General features: G+C 54.0%; 6 protein-coding genes across 6 annotated transcripts; 4 read left to right on the top strand and 2 right to left on the bottom strand.

The window, feature by feature from the left end:
- Window positions 1-1,438: 1,438 nt before the first annotated feature.
- A1O7_08559 (uncharacterized protein) lies at window positions 1,439-3,623 on the top strand (the record flags this gene model as incomplete). Its single annotated transcript, XM_007762550.1, has 3 exons — window positions 1,439-1,450; window positions 1,575-3,308; window positions 3,357-3,623. The coding sequence occupies 3 exons, from the start codon at window positions 1,439-1,441 to the stop codon at window positions 3,621-3,623; spliced, it is 2,013 nt and encodes a 670-aa protein (XP_007760740.1).
- A 998-nt stretch (window positions 3,624-4,621) lies between these two features.
- On the top strand, window positions 4,622-8,629 carry A1O7_08558 (uncharacterized protein; the record flags this gene model as incomplete). Its single annotated transcript, XM_007762549.1, has 1 exon — window positions 4,622-8,629. One exon carries the CDS (start codon window positions 4,622-4,624, stop codon window positions 8,627-8,629), a length of 4,008 nt encoding a protein of 1,335 aa, XP_007760739.1.
- A 533-nt stretch (window positions 8,630-9,162) lies between these two features.
- Window positions 9,163-10,641, top strand: A1O7_08557 (uncharacterized protein; the record flags this gene model as incomplete). Its single annotated transcript, XM_007762548.1, has 1 exon — window positions 9,163-10,641. One exon carries the CDS (start codon window positions 9,163-9,165, stop codon window positions 10,639-10,641), a length of 1,479 nt encoding a protein of 492 aa, XP_007760738.1.
- Window positions 10,642-11,676: 1,035 nt separating this feature from the next.
- Window positions 11,677-12,461, top strand: A1O7_08556 (uncharacterized protein; the record flags this gene model as incomplete). Its single annotated transcript, XM_007762547.1, has 2 exons — window positions 11,677-12,235; window positions 12,307-12,461. The coding sequence occupies 2 exons, from the start codon at window positions 11,677-11,679 to the stop codon at window positions 12,459-12,461; spliced, it is 714 nt and encodes a 237-aa protein (XP_007760737.1).
- Window positions 12,462-14,441: 1,980 nt separating this feature from the next.
- A1O7_08555 (uncharacterized protein) lies at window positions 14,442-14,708 on the bottom strand (the record flags this gene model as incomplete). Its single annotated transcript, XM_007762546.1, has 1 exon — window positions 14,442-14,708. One exon carries the CDS (start codon window positions 14,706-14,708, stop codon window positions 14,442-14,444), a length of 267 nt encoding a protein of 88 aa, XP_007760736.1.
- Window positions 14,709-15,550: 842 nt separating this feature from the next.
- On the bottom strand, window positions 15,551-16,174 carry A1O7_08554 (uncharacterized protein; the record flags this gene model as incomplete). The annotated part of the gene is made up of 1 exon (XM_007762545.1): window positions 15,551-16,174. The coding sequence occupies one exon, from the start codon at window positions 16,172-16,174 to the stop codon at window positions 15,551-15,553; it is 624 nt and encodes a 207-aa protein (XP_007760735.1).
- Window positions 16,175-16,224: the final 50 nt, after the last annotated feature.

Below are 16,224 nucleotides of genomic sequence, written 5' to 3'. Positions count from 1 at the left end.
TGCTCAGATTTGGCCATCCCCACCCAACACTTCTAGAAATATCATTGACGAGGAGCCCACACCGCGCTAGTCATTCCAGCATCTCTAGATGGCCTCGGATGGCAGGATCGAATGCCGAAACATCAGATAGGAAGTCGCCAGTAGTAAGCGCGGTTCGGCGCAAACAGCAGCGTGCAAATTGGGGCCGTCGCATTGATACTAACGACAAGCTTCGCTGGCTGCCAAATGGAAAGTTTTGCGCAAGAAACTCCGAGACCTCGGCTGGTCGCTTTGTAAGAGTTGCACCTTTGTCGGCGCGATATATCATTTTATTTACTGCCCAAAGCGACGTGCGACCAGTCTCCACAAAGTATGCATTGAGTGAACCAGAGAGAGACTAAATGCCCAGTTTGACATTGGCAGAAAGCCCACTCTTTAGTGAGAGCATCACTTCGAATTCTTGCGTTCACGGGCCAATTATGCTTCTAGCCCGATCTATCTGACAAGGTATTAGTAGAGCTGTCATCGCGGACATTTGCTGTATCGCTGAACATGGCGTGTCATTCGTGGCGACGGTCCGACAACCTTGTTTGAGATTGAGTAAGCGCCCCAGGGAGGGCGGCTGGCCTCAAACGCGACCATCCGGCAACTGGGCGATTCGAAGGAGAGCTAGTAGACATCCTGTTGGGAGGTACAATGTGGAACGCAACACTTTATTGTGCCGACCGGAATGAGATGAGAAAAGTAGCATGATTGTTCACCGCGCTCGATGCGATGGATTCATGATTGGGCGCAGAGCTCTCCCAAAGCCAAACTCTGAAAGCAGGTGACTTCGCGACCGGCTGGCGAATTGCACCCACATTGACGTCACTTTCGAGGTTTGCGTGTCTCAAAAAGCATTGGCGGTCGTGGGTATCTGAGAATTGAATGGGCCGTCTTTGTGCCCATGACGGGACAGGAGATGAGATCTTCCTTGTATACACGAGCTGCTGGTTGCTGTGAAGCTGGCAGAAGCTGAGTTGGCCGTTCTTGAAGTGACGTGTTGTTTACCATGTTAGGCTTTGGGTTAGCTCGGTCTTGGCAAGCCAATTGCGGCAAGAGCCTTGCAGCACTGCCTCGGACCAATCACAGCCAACTCGGGTGTTTACCTCTGTGCATGCAACTTCGAAACTTGCATAACCCATCATAACAAAATACTGCTGTCTTGTTTTGTTGTCAGGACCAACCACTATGCGGTGCTCCCTCCTGCAACCATAGAATCTGCATTGATACTCTTGTCTGAACTCGATTGTCCTCTCCCCCTCACGACACGAGCGCTTCTCATCTCTACGACTGAATGTTCTCGACTGTGTCGCGTACAGCATAGCCTAGGAGTGTCCGCCAACCCTTCCACCCTCCCTCGTCTCCAACACTTTCGACCGATTCATGGTCAGATACTAGACGTCAGGACTGCTCAAAAATGGACGTCAAAGTGAGTGAAGTTGTCTTTCAGCAGCCACATAGACCCCTTAGCGACGCGCTCTCCTTACTGGTGGTGGAATTACGCGAGGAGTCTAGCCCCCAGTGCATTCACATGTCGCTGACGTTTCCAACAGCCACAGCGCCCACCGCGGGCTATACGCGTCAGAAACGACGAAAACCTGTCCCCTGAGGGCCATCCTACCAAGACGATCCATCAACGAAACAAGTCAAGTCCAGCTCTGGTGACGACGTTTGCCGAAAGTCAAGGTCTCAAAGCTGCGGCGAAGAGGTCTGCTTTTGGCGATGTGAGCAATATCGCTGCAGGTAGACCAAGCAAAGATGATTCGACTCTGCAGACGAAGGGCAACATTAAACCCAACCAGTCCCTCGACCAGAGAAGATCCCTTGCCCTGCTTCGACCTGCCCAGAAAGGATTGAAGAACATTCTTGCCGGGGCAAGCGCGGTCGCGGCATCGAAGACCTCATCGAATTCTTCGACAGCAGATAGTGTCTCGATACAGCCACCCAAGAAAACCTTGACCAAGCGTCATACAGCCATTTTTAAGGATACTCGACTCGATGTTGTTCAGGAGACGGAACTTCCTTCATCAGAGGTTGTCAACGCGCTACCAGAGAAGGAGCCGGTGTCGGATCTTGCCACGACTTCAGCTGAGCCTCAGACTTGCCTTCTTCCTCCCCCAGCCCCAGCGCCTGTTCCTACTGAGCCGACCAAGGAAGCCCAAAGTCTTCAGTCTGACACCAGCTTGCCCGGCATTGAAGAGGTCAGCCTTGGACCCTGTGTCTCCAGCGACGCCAACCACGAAATCGAGTTAAAGGATGTTAGTGTCACTTCTTCAGAATATCTTCCTCAGCAACCTTCAAAACATTCCTATGACCATCCCCTGCCTCAACATCTTCAGGGCTCCACAGAGACACATGCTCCAGCTGTTCGAAAAGAAGCGCAACCAATGGCGGTGGCAACACTTGTGAATCCGATCGAGAACATCCCTCCTCTCAGTCCCCATCACTCCTACATTCAGCGAAAGATCGAGCAAGAAGAGTACTGGGATGAAGAGGATGATGACAACTATGAGGAAGAGAGCTACGTGACGGCGAGGTCATTCCGATCGAAAGGAGACAATACCACGGGAGGGGCCACCACAATCCTGTTCCCCCAGATGAATCAGCGAGCCCGCAAGGAGATTGCTGCAGCGAAACAGCTGGTCGAGGCGACTCGTTCTCCTGAAGAAGTCGAGGACGAGAGCTACGACACCAGTATGGTGGCTGAATATGGAGAAGAGATCTTCGACTACATGAAGCACCTCGAGATAAAGATGCTCCCCAACGCTCATTACATGGACAACCAGCACGAGATCCAGTGGTCAATGCGCTCGGTGTTGATGGACTGGCTGGTTCAAGTTCATCTCCGCTTCAACTTACTACCAGAGACTCTTTTCCTGACCGTCAACTACATCGACAGATTCCTCTCCTGCAAGGTTGTTTCTCTCGGCAAATTACAGCTCGTTGGCGCGACAGCCATCTTCATTGCTGCCAAGTATGAGGAGATCAATTGTCCCTCGGTCCAAGAGATTGTTTACATGGTCGATGGCGGCTACAGCATGGACGAAATTCTGAAGGCTGAGAGATTCATGCTCACCATGCTCCAGTTTGAGTTGGGCTGGCCTGGGCCGATGAGCTTCTTGAGGAGAATCAGCAAAGCAGACGACTACGACCTCGAAACACGAACGCTGGCCAAATACTTTCTCGAAGTCACGCTGATGGACGAACGTTTCATCGGTAGTCCTCCTAGTTTTACATCAGCTGCGTCGCATTGCCTAGCACGCGTCATGCTTCGAAAAGGCACCTGGGTAAGTTCGCAACAGCGACGCGGAAAGGCCTTTTGCTGATAATGATAGACCCCTCATCATGTGTACTATTCTGGTTACACCTATGCACAGCTTAAGCCACTCGTCGGTCTCCTCCTGGAGTGCTGCGAAGATCCGCGCAAGCACCACAATGCAGTATTCAACAAGTACTGCGACAAGCGATACAAGAGAGCTTCAGCCTTCGTCGAGACGGAGATCCAGAGAGGGTTCCAGTTGCCAGATCCAGCTGCGTCTGTACCTTTACTTCAACCATCCATGGTGTCATTCTACGACAGTGTCCCTTACATCCGCATGTGAGATTACGGCCACTCGGACTGCTTCACTGACGAGGCATTTTATCGTTCAGCACACCAAGACGCGCATCCCGGGTCGTCACGGACGAAGGGAGCTGTCTTTGTATCCCCAGCTTTACGGTACTGGCGGTGACGGACTTGGAGCTGCTAGTCATCACTGGTCATCCCGGTATTCGTTCTTCTCCATCATAGAGTCGCGACGCTCGATGAGAAACATTGACGACGAAAATACGAAGTTATGACAGATACTAATTGGCGCCCTGGCATGTTGGTCGGGAGCGATGAGGTCAAATAGGCCTTGCTCTCGGGCTTCTGCAAAACCTTGCAACGACTTACGAGCGACATCAACCGAGCTTGTGGTCAGGTTGGAGAGGGCTGAGGCGGAGTTGAAGAACTCTCACGGGGCAGCGGAGGGAGTCCGGCGGTGCCGCCCAGCGCCATAGAACGGGACTCTTTAATCACTGGGCAACAAAGACGTGGTCAGCCATGAATTATGTAAAGATTACCTTGATGTGAGCGCATCAACGAGATTTGCCGATGCAGTGTGCTGCTTCATCACTATTTCATATGTTAATTAGTGAAGATTGTCCACAGGCACGAGGCTGAACTAAAAGGAGGCTGAGTGGCAGCCTTGTTCCAACCAGTTTCTGGTGTTCCGGTCTAGGCAGGTCTTCCGATCCGTATTTTCATGCTCGCCTCTTTTACGTTTCCTTCTGCCAGCAGTTCCTCTCATCCACATCGCGTCCACAGATTCATTGCCCTGCCCTTCACCATCTTGACCAAGTGGAAGAGTCTATCTGGGTTCCTCTATTCTGTTATCTAAAAATGCTGTGGCTGCGTTGGGGTGGCAAGATGCTCTGTGACGAGACTTGATTCGCCCCTTCAGAACCCACCTATTCGACCAGTCGGGTCTCAATTCGGGCATCTCCACTCGTGCGTAAGAGATACCACGCCGACCTACCTGCACTCTGGTCCTTCACCGACCACTCAGGGCTCGGCAGAATGGCGCCCAAGAAGGGTTCATCCTCGAGTAAGGGCAACGCACCCAAGAACTCATCTGTAGGCGTTCCAGACAGTGATCACATAGTATTCACCAACAAGAAGAGTGACAAAAAGAAACAGGAGCAAAAAGAAGCCGAAGGCGCACCACGTCCCGATGTGAAAAAGATCATTGGAGGAGCGTCTTGGACGGGGAAGCTGCCTGTTAATCTGCTGTCGGAATACTGTCAACGCCAGAAATGGAACAAGCCTGACTATCAAATGCGCCAGGTTTCATCGCCAAATGGTGGTGAAAAGGTCTACCGGGCGTGTATTGTGTTATCTAAAGCAGACCCGAAGTCCGGTGAAATCACAAGGCTCCCCCCGTTTCAGTTTCCACCTACGGATATACATCTCGCAGACCAGCCATCACCTCTTGAGGCCCGTCATTTTGCCGCGGCTTATACTCTCTACCGGTTACAAAGCATGAAGAATCTTTCTATGGCACTACCTCCGACCTACCGAGACCTGTGGAAGGGCGATTTCCAGCGCCTCAAAGATGAAGATGTTAAGGAAGGCAGAGTTTGGAAGTATGACGCCGATCCATTCGCGGCCGAATCCAAGCGCCAGGAAATCAAGGCTGCCATGGAGAAGAGGAAGGAGGAGCAAGCACGCAAGCCTCTCAAACCAGAGACAGTGAGTCTTGTGGGTGTTGGTTTCAGCAGTATCGGTGCCAGGAGCTGGGAACGAGCGCCGCGCATTGAGCTGGGACAAGATGCCCGCATCAGGATAGAATCGTTGATCAGAACACACAGCGTCTGGAACCGGAGCGCAATTACGCTGTCGGAAACAGACAAAGCTTCAATCGAATCCGACCTGGCAAAGTCGGGCTTTCAACAACGCCATATTCAGGAGGCTCTTGGCTGTTGCGGGACTCGGGAAGAGGTCTTGGAGTGGCTTCTCATTCATGTTCCCGAGGACTGCTTGCCGGCCTGGAGTTTCCCTCCGGGATACAGTGCAGGGGTGACACTAGTTACTAGTGATCTCGCAACCGACGCCAAAGTGAAGAGGCTGGCCGTGGGCGGATACGCAACTCAGCTGTGTTTGCAGGCCTTGCGAGACAACGATGGCAATGAGGCGCTAGCAGCAGAGGCTCTGCAGTCCAAGCTCGTGCCCTCTAAGGAAGCCACTACCTCGGGTGTCGCATTTGATTCACAGATCTGGGGCGAGGAGATGAGTGCACTCGAATCTATTCTTGATAGCAGATTCAAGGCATCAGGACCCGATCAATGCTCCATTCGCGCAGACTCAACATCAGATATCCCTGCAACCTACCATTTTCGGCGCCCTGTTTCTGGATATCCAGACGTACCACCTATCGTCACCATCGAAGCTCCCAATGTACCCAGCTACATACGCCTGAGTGCAGCCAAGAAAGCAATCACATATGCACAGGACGGTCTACTCGGAGACTCTATGGTTTTCAATATACTAGAATGGCTGGAGAGTTCAATGCCTGACATTATCCAGGATCCTGGCAAACTAAGCGACTTGGAGATATCATCCGAGACAATGCGCAAGGAGACTCCCCGTTCAAAGGAAGATGTGCACATGCTCCCTTTGCGTCCGAAAAAAGCTGAGAGAGTCGATCTCAAGGACAGCAGATCGAGTCAAGTCATGCTTGATACCTGGAAGGCGCGGCAGTCGTCAGACAAGCAGCGACAGATGAACGCCGCGAGACAAAGATTGCCAGCATGGTCCACACAGGACGAAATTGTCAGAGTGGTCAACCAAGCTCAAGTCACTTTGATTACAGGTGAGACCGGATCGGGCAAGAGCACTCAAGCCATACAGTTCATACTCGACGACGCCATCCAGAGTATGCGAGGCTCCTCAGCCAATCTCATCTGTACACAGCCGAGACGAGTCGCTGCACTCTCACTGTCCGAGCGTGTGAGTGCAGAGCGATGCTGCAACGAAGGCGACGACGTCGGGTACATAATCAGAGGCGACTCCAAGACCTCCTCCAGGACCAAGATCACATTCCAGACTACTGGTGTCCTCTTGCGCCGGCTACAGAGTTCTTCTAGTGTCAAGACTGCATTGGCAGGAGTTAGTCACGTCTTCATTGACGAAGTTCACGAACGCTCACTTGATACCGACTTCCTTCTGGCGCTGTTGCGCGATGCTCTACCCGGGTTGCCTCGTCTGAAGGTCGTGCTCATGAGTGCTACGCTGAATGCAAATACATTCGCCAACTATTTCGGTGGGGACCGCGTGGGCAGGGTTCACATCGAAGGGCGTGCATACCCTGTTGAGGATTATTACCTTGATGACGTCCTGAGGCTGACGGGCGGTAGTGGCAATAAACAGGAGTCCGACTGGGAGGACGAACAGAGCATTGGAAAAGCTATACAAGGGCTCGGAACTGGAATCAACTACGAGCTGATTGCCTCACTCGTGCGCCATATCGATCAAGAACTAGGCAATACACGTGGCGGAGTCTTGATTTTCATGCCCGGCACGATGGAGATTGACCGCTGCCTCAAGTCGTTGTCTGACATGGCGAACACTTATGCCCTCCCTTTACACGCGTCGCTCGCGCCGACCGAACAACGACTGGTCTTCAAGCAGCCTCCGGCAGGGAAACGAAAAGTCGTGGTCGCAACTAACGTCGCCGAAACGTCCATTACTATTGAAGACATTGTCGCTGTGATCGACTCCGGGAAGGTCAAGGAGACGAATTATGACCCGGTCTCCAACATCGTACGATTGGAGGAAGTATGGGCGTCCCAGGCCGCATGTAAACAACGGCGTGGCAGAGCAGGCCGAGTGCAGGCCGGGAAATGCTACAAGCTCTTTACGAGGAATGTCGAGGCCAACATGGTAGCGGCAGCGGCACCCGAGATGCACAGGACGCCATTGGAGCAATTGTGTCTCTCCGTGAAGGCTACTGGCTCAGACCGTAAGGTGGAGGAATTCCTGGCACGGACGATTTCACCTCCCGACAGCCGGGCCGTCGCCACGGCCATAAAGACATTGCAGAGGATGGGTGCGTTGGAGAACGACGGCCTGACTGGCCTTGGCACTTATTTGTCGATGATTCCAGCCGACCTTCGATGCGCGAAACTGCTCGTGTACGGCGTCCTGTTCGGCTGCGTTGAGGTCTGTCTGACCATAGCTGCGATCTTGACGACGAAAAGCCCGTTCGTTTCCCCACGCGACAAGCGTGATGAAGCCAAGGACGCGAGAATGTCTTTCCCAACTTCGGAGGGTGACTTGCTGCTTGATAGCGTAGCGTTCGACCAGTGGAAGGAGGTCTCTGCCTCTTCACGCTACCGCGACGTGCAGAACTGGTGCTCGTCCAAGTTCCTGTCGCAGCAGACCCTCCGCGACATCGACTCGACACGTCGCCAACTCCTCGACTCCTTGATCGAGGCAGGGCTTCTGCCACCTACGTACCGCAACGGCCAGTCCAACGACGGCAATCGCCACAAGGGCAATAACATGCTCCTCCGAGCCTTGATAGCAGGTGCTCTCAATCCTCAGATCGCGCGCATACAAATGCCCGACAAGAAGTACATCGCGTCGGTGAGCGGGGCGAAGGAACTCGACCCCGAGGCCAAAACGATCAAGTACTTCAACGAGGAGAATGGCCGTGTGTTTGTGCATCCGAGCAGTGTCCTCTTCGACGCGCAGTCCTTCTCGGGAAATGCAAGTTTCGTAAGCTATTTCACGAAGATGGAGACGAGCAAGACGTTTATTCGCGATTTGACGCCCTTGAACGCTTATTCGTTGCTGTTGTTCGGTGGGCCGATCGAGGTCGATACGTCCGGGCAGGGCGTGATTGTGGATGGGTGGTTGAGACTGAAGGGGTGGGCGAGGATCGGGGTGCTGGCTTCGAGGTTGCGAGCTCTTTTGGACGATGCGTTGAGGAGGCGGATAGATGCTCGCGGCGCCGTCACGGCTGATGATGCTGGGCTCTTTGATGTGGTCAGGCGTTTGGTGGAGTTCAATGGCCAGGATAGATAGCGGCTGGGAGATAAAGAGCCGCGTAGAAGGCGGTTGGATAGCACATGATGACTTTGAGATCCGTGACACTACACAAGATCACCCCGCAGCATAGATACGGTGACTTCTCTAGGCTATCGAAGGTGATTCGAGCATGATTTGCTCGTGGCTTGGAGATGGGGCGATCATGTCACACACCTACACGTTGTTGCATGCAACGGCACGATAAAGGTACGCGAGGGTGAAGTGAAAGCGCTTGCCGTCCTGTCCTGTCATTACATCTGTGCCTTCTTGATCACGTGAACGCCAAGCTCCGAGTTTGTGACCTAAACAGTTCACTCGGACCCACTTTAACAGTCTCTGGGCTCTGAGTGGTCTAGAAAGTTATTGAACTGGCCCCACGAGACACCGAGTACCCATCTCATAATCCCGTATGGTGTATGCCGGTATCCATCAACTTCAGCACAACTCTCGCGAGACTGGACACGACTTCTCTCCCCACAGCGCCGTCCTGCTTGTTTGGGACCCTGGCTGCAGACATCCTTCCCGTCGCAATGTCTCTCCCACCCATAGCCGTGTCCGCGCCAGGCAAGGTCCTCTTCGCGGGCGGGTTCCTGGTGCTTGACCGCCAACACACCGGTCTCGTCTTTGGACTGAATGCCCGGATTCATGCCATCGCAAGGCAACGACCAAGCGCGGCCGCAACCGCACAAGTCGACATAATCAGCGATGGGCACACCAGCATCGTGGAGGTAGAGTCACCTCAGTTCAGGGATGCGCGGTGGCTGTACAGGGTAGGGTTTCGCGACGTCTTGGCCGGGGGCAACGATGCGGCTGTGCACGTCGAACAAGTGCGTGATCAGGAGGACGCAGGGTTCTCCGCCAGTGGCAACAAGTTCGTGGAGACGACGTTGCGGTATGTTTTGACTTATGTGGCCAGAGGGTTTGTGCCTGGAGGGAAGGAGGGTATTTTGGGGAGGGGGCCCGTGAAGGTGACGATCCTGGCGGATCACGATTACTACTCTCAACCTACGAGCTCGGGTCCCGCCTCTCTCGTGCAAGGGCAGTCATCTTCAGGATCTGGTGAATGGAGGGACTTCAGCGTTCGGCTCAGTGAGGCGCACAAGACGGGCTTGGGCTCTTCGGCCGCGCTGGTCACGTCGCTTGTTTCTGCGCTTCTGGCTTGGTGTCTGCAGAAGAGGGAATTTGACGATGAGACACCGCTGAATCAGCGGACAATTCACAATCTAGCCCAGGCTGCGCACTGCGCTGCCCAGGGGAAGGTCGGGTCGGGATTCGATGTTGCTGCTGCAGTCTACGGATCATGTCTCTATCGGCGGTTTACGCCCACGATCCTCGAGAATGTCGGAGAGCCGTCGAGTGCGGGTTTCGGCGAGCGGCTGCGCCTCTGCGTGGATGACCTACAGCGTGAATCGAAGTGGGATGTCGAAGTTGCGAGTCAAGCGGTGCGAATCCCGCAGAGTCTGTTGCTGGTCATGTGTGATGTGGACTGTGGATCCGAGACGCCGGGGATGGTGAAGAAGGTTCTACAGTGGCGGAAGGAGAAGACCGACGAGGCGACATTACTGTGGAATGCGTTGCAGCAGGGCCAGGAAGACCTGTGTCGCGAGTTGAGGCGGCTGGCAGCAGTTGAGGCCGTCGACAGTGATTTCACAGCATTAAAGGACATCATTCTCACGGTCCGCAGTCTCGTGCGCGAGATGTCTGTAAAGTCCGGAGTGCCTATTGAACCGCCTGTGATCACCGAGCTGTTGGACTTTTGCTCGTCGATACCCGGGGTGGTGGGAGGCGTTGCGCCTGGGGCGGGCGGATATGATGCTGTCGCCCTGCTCCTGAAGAACGATCCTGCTGTTCTGAAGACTTTACAAGCTAGGCTCGAGGGATGGAAGAGTCAAGATGATACTGGGGCGAAGATTGGGAATGTCAAGTTATTAGGCGTCAAGCAGGAGAATGATGGCATAAGGATTGAAGAGGGGGATCGTTATCACGGCTGGGTCAATCCAGATTCCTGAAATATGTCAGGCCTGAAAAAGACCCCATTCCCGTCCGACGCACTCGTAATCATACTCTTCGGTTCCCTCGAGGATGGACGTCAGCGGTCATACCGAGTATTGTACGAAGACGAAGCAGTGGATGGGATTAACGAGTTTAGGCGGGCGGACCAGATGGGCGGCCCCTGGGCATGTCCTGGCACGTGCTCCAGCACCCGGAAAGTTAGGCTTATAGTTCTTACCACTGCAGGAGCAGCCCGCTCCTGCCGAGCGTCCTGGGGAAGACGGTTCCGCAGGTCTTTAACTGGAGAACCAGCCCAGAGGCGACCCAGGGACGCCCCCAGAAATCCCACATGTGCTTCCAGACGTCAAGAGCCGATCGATCGGCATCCCCGTAGCAAGAGGCACCTGGCGTCATCGCAGCTGCTTGACCCAGCGGGTGTCAGTGTGGATGCAGTGAGTCGTGACTGATCGCTGCCATCACGGTCGCTACAGACAGTATCATACTAATTATCTCTACTGATTGTGAAGTGGTGCAGGGTTGATTAAAGGACGCCGTGTCTCGGTTTCACATCTGCAGCAGCATTCGAGTGCAACGTCTAGTTATTTAGCCGAGTCTCTCTCGTGCCGCAACAGCGACAGCAACAGCCGCGCCCGAACGGGAGACCGGTTTGGTTCTCTTCCCGCCTCTGTCAGTCTGGCCTTCAGCTTCGCCTCATCCATCACCACCACCTCGGGCGACTCTGATCTTGTTTCTTTCCAGAAACTTGGCGCCCGTGTTCCATCTCTAGTCACTCGCTTCAACTGGGTGCTGCTCTGGCTCTATGTGAATTGCTATCAATCAGCCAACCCACATCCCCATCATCTCTGTTTTCCCGTCCGACTCGATCTCTTTGCGCAGATGGTGAGGCGATAAGTCCAGCCTTTACTCGCACGGCCATCGACCTCAATCGTCCCGCTGAGTCCCTGCAGTCGGCCGCGGCCTCAGGAAATCTCTCAACTGCGACACGATCTTGTCCAGCACCAGCCAATCGATTCTTGTCTCACTCCCTCGACATGTCGGACCTGCCTCCAAACCCTCCTACCTCAGATCATCACGATGTCTCTGCATCTCCTCCAGACACCGAGCCCTCCGGCGAATCGCAAGTGCCGCGCATGCACGGCCCGGTTCGGATGGATACAAACACTGCCATGGTCCAGTCTCTGAACCCTCCTCCGCCTCCGCCGGTGCCCGCCGTGATCGCGGAATCGGAACAGAAAATATCAGGGCAATTCTCTACAGCCATCGGCCCTTCTTCAGATGAAGCATCACCGACAGTGCCAGCCAAGGACGGCGAATCGCCGTCAGCGACGACGGGGGTTACGGGACCCGCGCTCACAGTCACGTTGCTCCTGACCTCGGGAGCGCGACATCCTTTCAAGCTGGATAGCAAATACTTTGCAAAGCGCAGTGTAGACGTACCTGCCAATGATCCTTTCAATCTAAGTGTCTACAAATTGAAAGAGTTGATTCTGCGCGAGTGGCGGGAAGACTGGGAAGCAAAACCGTCGAGTCCAACCTCGATTCGGCTGATCAATATGGGCAAGTTGTTGGACGATAAGGCATCCTTAAAAGGTAAGAGACTGGCTGCCATAAGCCAATGCGGTGCGACTAGACTCTATGCTAATCCGTGGCTCGCGCAATAGATTACAAGTTTTCCACTGATTCACCGAACGTTCTACACATGACCATCAAACCGCAAGACTTTGTTGAGGAAGAAGATGCCAAAGGTGGCAAGTCGACCTATTCGACACACCGTGAAGAGAACAGAAGTCCCGGCTGTCGCTGTATCATTATGTGATTGCTCGACACAATTTTGAATCTCGTTGTCCGCGAGCCACCATGTGGATAGGCTTGCTGGTACATGGCTCGAACAATCATGAAGTGCACATGTTGTCAGCATACGCACAGCCACGCTTGAACATGTGTCTTGTTGTCCTGATTGACTACGCGGCAGCCTTGCTAGCCATGGAGCGCCTTTGTTGTTCAATTGGCCCGAATGCCCGACCAAATTGTCTTTCAGTCTTTCTTTCGCTACTTTGTTGGCGCGGCGTTTGGGTAGGCTATTGGGATCTATCACACGGTTCAGCCTGCGAGAGGATCGGGAGGCTGAATCTCCTCCTTCCATCCACTTCTCCTCCTGGGCTTACGTCTGCGACCACTTGGCAGAGCATCTCTTGGGGACCTGCAACGGGGTGATAGATCATTTGATGAATAAAACAGGCAGTTTGAGGGGAAGGAAAGCGACTGAGTATTGGCGGGCTTGGCCTATCGCATGGAGAGCGGGCTGGCCGAGAACTAGCCGAGTATTGCCAGGACTGGAAACAGCATTGAAAATATGGAGAGAGGGTTTGCTCTTTGGAGAAGATCTTCGTGGTGGACGGAATACTGTCTGTCTTTCAGGCTAGGGATTTTGATGCCTTGATGTTTATGTCAAGGCTGGGCCCCAAATCGAGGTCAGGGGTAAGGGGGGAGGTCGCATCTTCCAGGCATCGCACCGGAGTATATATGTTGACTAAGATGCATATACATTTTCTGCCCCATTGCAAAGAACTTTCCGCGTTTTGGAGTGTCTCCTGCCACACCACTATATTCGTTGCACGGGACTATGGATACTGATAGGCGGACGGGATAACTCTTGTACTAACTGGGGGACGGAGTACATGATGATGCCAGAATCCAGCTGCTGACTACTAGGTAGCAAGGCTACAGTGCCACGACTCATCCCGACTCTCGTCCCTGGCTCGTCAGATCCTCGCCATCAACACTGGGTTGAATGGATCTTAGACTGATATGTAGTGAGCGAAAGTAAGTGTAAGGGTGACCCAGTCGACGTCAGAATCAGAGCGAGGGTGGGTGAATGAGTGAGTGAGTGAGCGTAAGGGTGAGCAGGCGAAACTCAGCGTGAGAATGAGGATATGTGTGAGCAAGCGAACCTCAGCGTGAGAAATGAGGATATATATGTGTGACCTTCGGAAGGGAGTACGTGTGTATTCTCCCGTATGACAGGACTATTTCCATTCTCGAAAATCTACCTGTGCCCGGACCACGTCCATGTGTCCACGGAGGAATGGACCCAACCTGGTTAGTCTAGTCTACTTAGTCTAGTCTACTTCTTCTTTTCCTACTGAAGGTGGCGTGCGTGGACGAGGATGGACGAGGGGTTATACATGATTTATGGCCATGAACGACCGAGTCGACCAACCAACCAACCAACCACTCTACTTCTTCTTTTCCTCTGCAGGTGGCGTGTGTGGACGAGGATGGACGGGGGGTTTCATAGAATGAGTGAATGAACGATTGATGGCCAGATGGACGGACGGATGTAGAGCTGGATGACGGCGACCACGCTCTTCTGCACCGCACAGATGATAAGTAAGATACGGAAGGACACCACGGAACCTATCGCACGGGGTGTGGATGGATGGACGTCAGGCTGGATGGGTATGATCTTGTAGGAGGATGGCCTAGACTTTTGCGGAAACACTAGGCACTGGAGAACGTAAGTCCTGTTTTTTTCGCTCGAAGAGGAGACACTGTAGACGCTTGGGTGGACGGACACCTCTGCTTGTTCTGCCCGGAAATTGCATGCCAGCAGATGATGTTAACTCCTCCTCAACAGCGTCGGCAACGGTCGGCATGGCTCTTACCACAGTACAGCCAGCAGCATGATTCTTCCCTGTCGCAGTAATGTTACCCTCATATCGGGCCCGTGCGCCTGCCTGCCTGATTGCCTCGCTCCCATACCATATTTCTCGCTCTACCGTCCACGCACACACCCTCACCACTTGCCCATGCCCACCTTCCGCTCCATCTCCTCCATCCACCCGACCCCTTGCCCGTCTCCGCCGCTCGACAACCGCAGCCCGTCCTGCCCATTATACACATCCTCCCAGCTGATTTCGGTGTCCCGTCCGCAGAGGATATCCTCATGCACCCGCCCTGGCGCGCCCAGAGCGGACGGTCGAAACCCATCGGCGTCGCGGACCAGCTTGAGTTCCATGCCCCGGCGGAGCGGCTCGGCGATGCCAAACGTCCGACGCAGCATGTTTTGGCGTGTCGATTCCTGGGTGGCGGTCCATGCTTGGAGGCGGGCTTCGAGGGGGTGCGAGGACGAGATTTGCGTCGTGGAGGACGGCGAGACGGTCGAGAGAGAGGCGCGCAGCGTATCGTGCAGACCTGGGGCCGAGGGTGCGCCGCGGTCCAGGGAGTCTTTAGTCGAGGCGATGCTCTTCGATGCTGTGGTTGTGTTGGAGGTTGTGGTCGGGTGGGATGACGGGGGTGCTAGGCGGAGGGACTATACGTGGCATCAGTGTCAGTGGATGCTGTAGGATTGATATGATGTAATGTATATTTAGGGTTGAGAATGGTGTGACTGAGGATACATTTCTCTTACCATATTGGGGGGCAGTGGTATTGGTCGTGAGGTGAGGCTCAAGTGAGTATCGAGACAGAGCACGGGGCTCAGGTTTCCGAAAGGTCTATCGTAGTCTGAGTTCGACTTTATTGTACGGATGCTTGAGTTTTGGAGGAGCGCGGAGGTTGGAGAGCTGAAGTCGTGTCGATGTGGAATGATGTTGTTGAAAAGCGCAATTGCAGGTCTGGAGGCAGAGGTACGAATCCAGAGTACAGGCACGGATGGATGTCGCGTTCTTGATATGGCGTCTGGTGGAGTAGTGTTCGGCAGGAATGGCTACGGCGGGGTTCCCTGAGAATTCATTTGTGCAATTTCATCTCAACCGCCAAGTACGGAGTATGCTCTCGCTACGTCCAACATCAAATCCCTCAGGCGGCGGCGAACTGTAGAAATCCTCAATTTTGGGCCAAACCTTCGTGGAGCCCTAGAGAACCCGCTAAATCCCTCACAGCTACTCAGGGCATGCGTTATGCTCAACAACGCCCCCACTCCTCGCAGAACTGCTCACACCTCCATTCCTTGGGCAGGTCGATAAGGCCCTGTTTATCCATTTTACACTCCCCCGCAGTGACAATGTTCAAGATGTACTGCTTGTCCCTCACCCACTGGTAGACTGATTGCCAGGTCTCCTTGACCAACCACTCCTGCAGCTCCCCAAGCTCCGTCACGGCGGTCCATTCCTCCACTGAGGTCTCATACTCGATTTTAGCAATCCACATGTGCAGATGAAATTCGTCAATGATGAGCTGGATGACGAGCTGCTTCTGGTCTTCTGGCCAGTCTTGCCAATCCATTTTATCGGCGCGCTTGGCGTACTGGATGTCCGTGGTGACCTCCGCGGACGCATCTTCCTTTGCCATTTCCAGTGGCGGCCTCAACACCTCGGAAGGAGCATTGTCGAGCTCTTTGGTAAGCTCCCAGCCCAAGTACCCTCCGTTCTCTGTCTTGGCGCCTTCAACTTCAGTAGTGTGGAAGGCAACAACCCGCTCGCGTAGCTTGGCGAGCTCCTTGCCGTCAGGCGATGGGAAGGGCATCCCTCCGCTTGACCTGGGCTGGTTGGCTTGGGTTGGCGCCGCGCCGACAAGACAGAGGGTCATGGCGATTGCGAAGAGAACTGTACTGATGGCGACCATTGTTGTAACGAGCG

Source organism: Cladophialophora yegresii, assembly GCF_000585515.1.
Source record: "Cladophialophora yegresii CBS 114405 chromosome Unknown aczIN-supercont1.6, whole genome shotgun sequence".
Classification (NCBI taxonomy): Eukaryota; Fungi; Ascomycota; class Eurotiomycetes; order Chaetothyriales; family Herpotrichiellaceae; genus Cladophialophora; species Cladophialophora yegresii.
The sequence above is the reverse complement of the archived record's forward strand: the minus strand, read 5'-3'. Positions and strand labels throughout refer to the sequence as shown.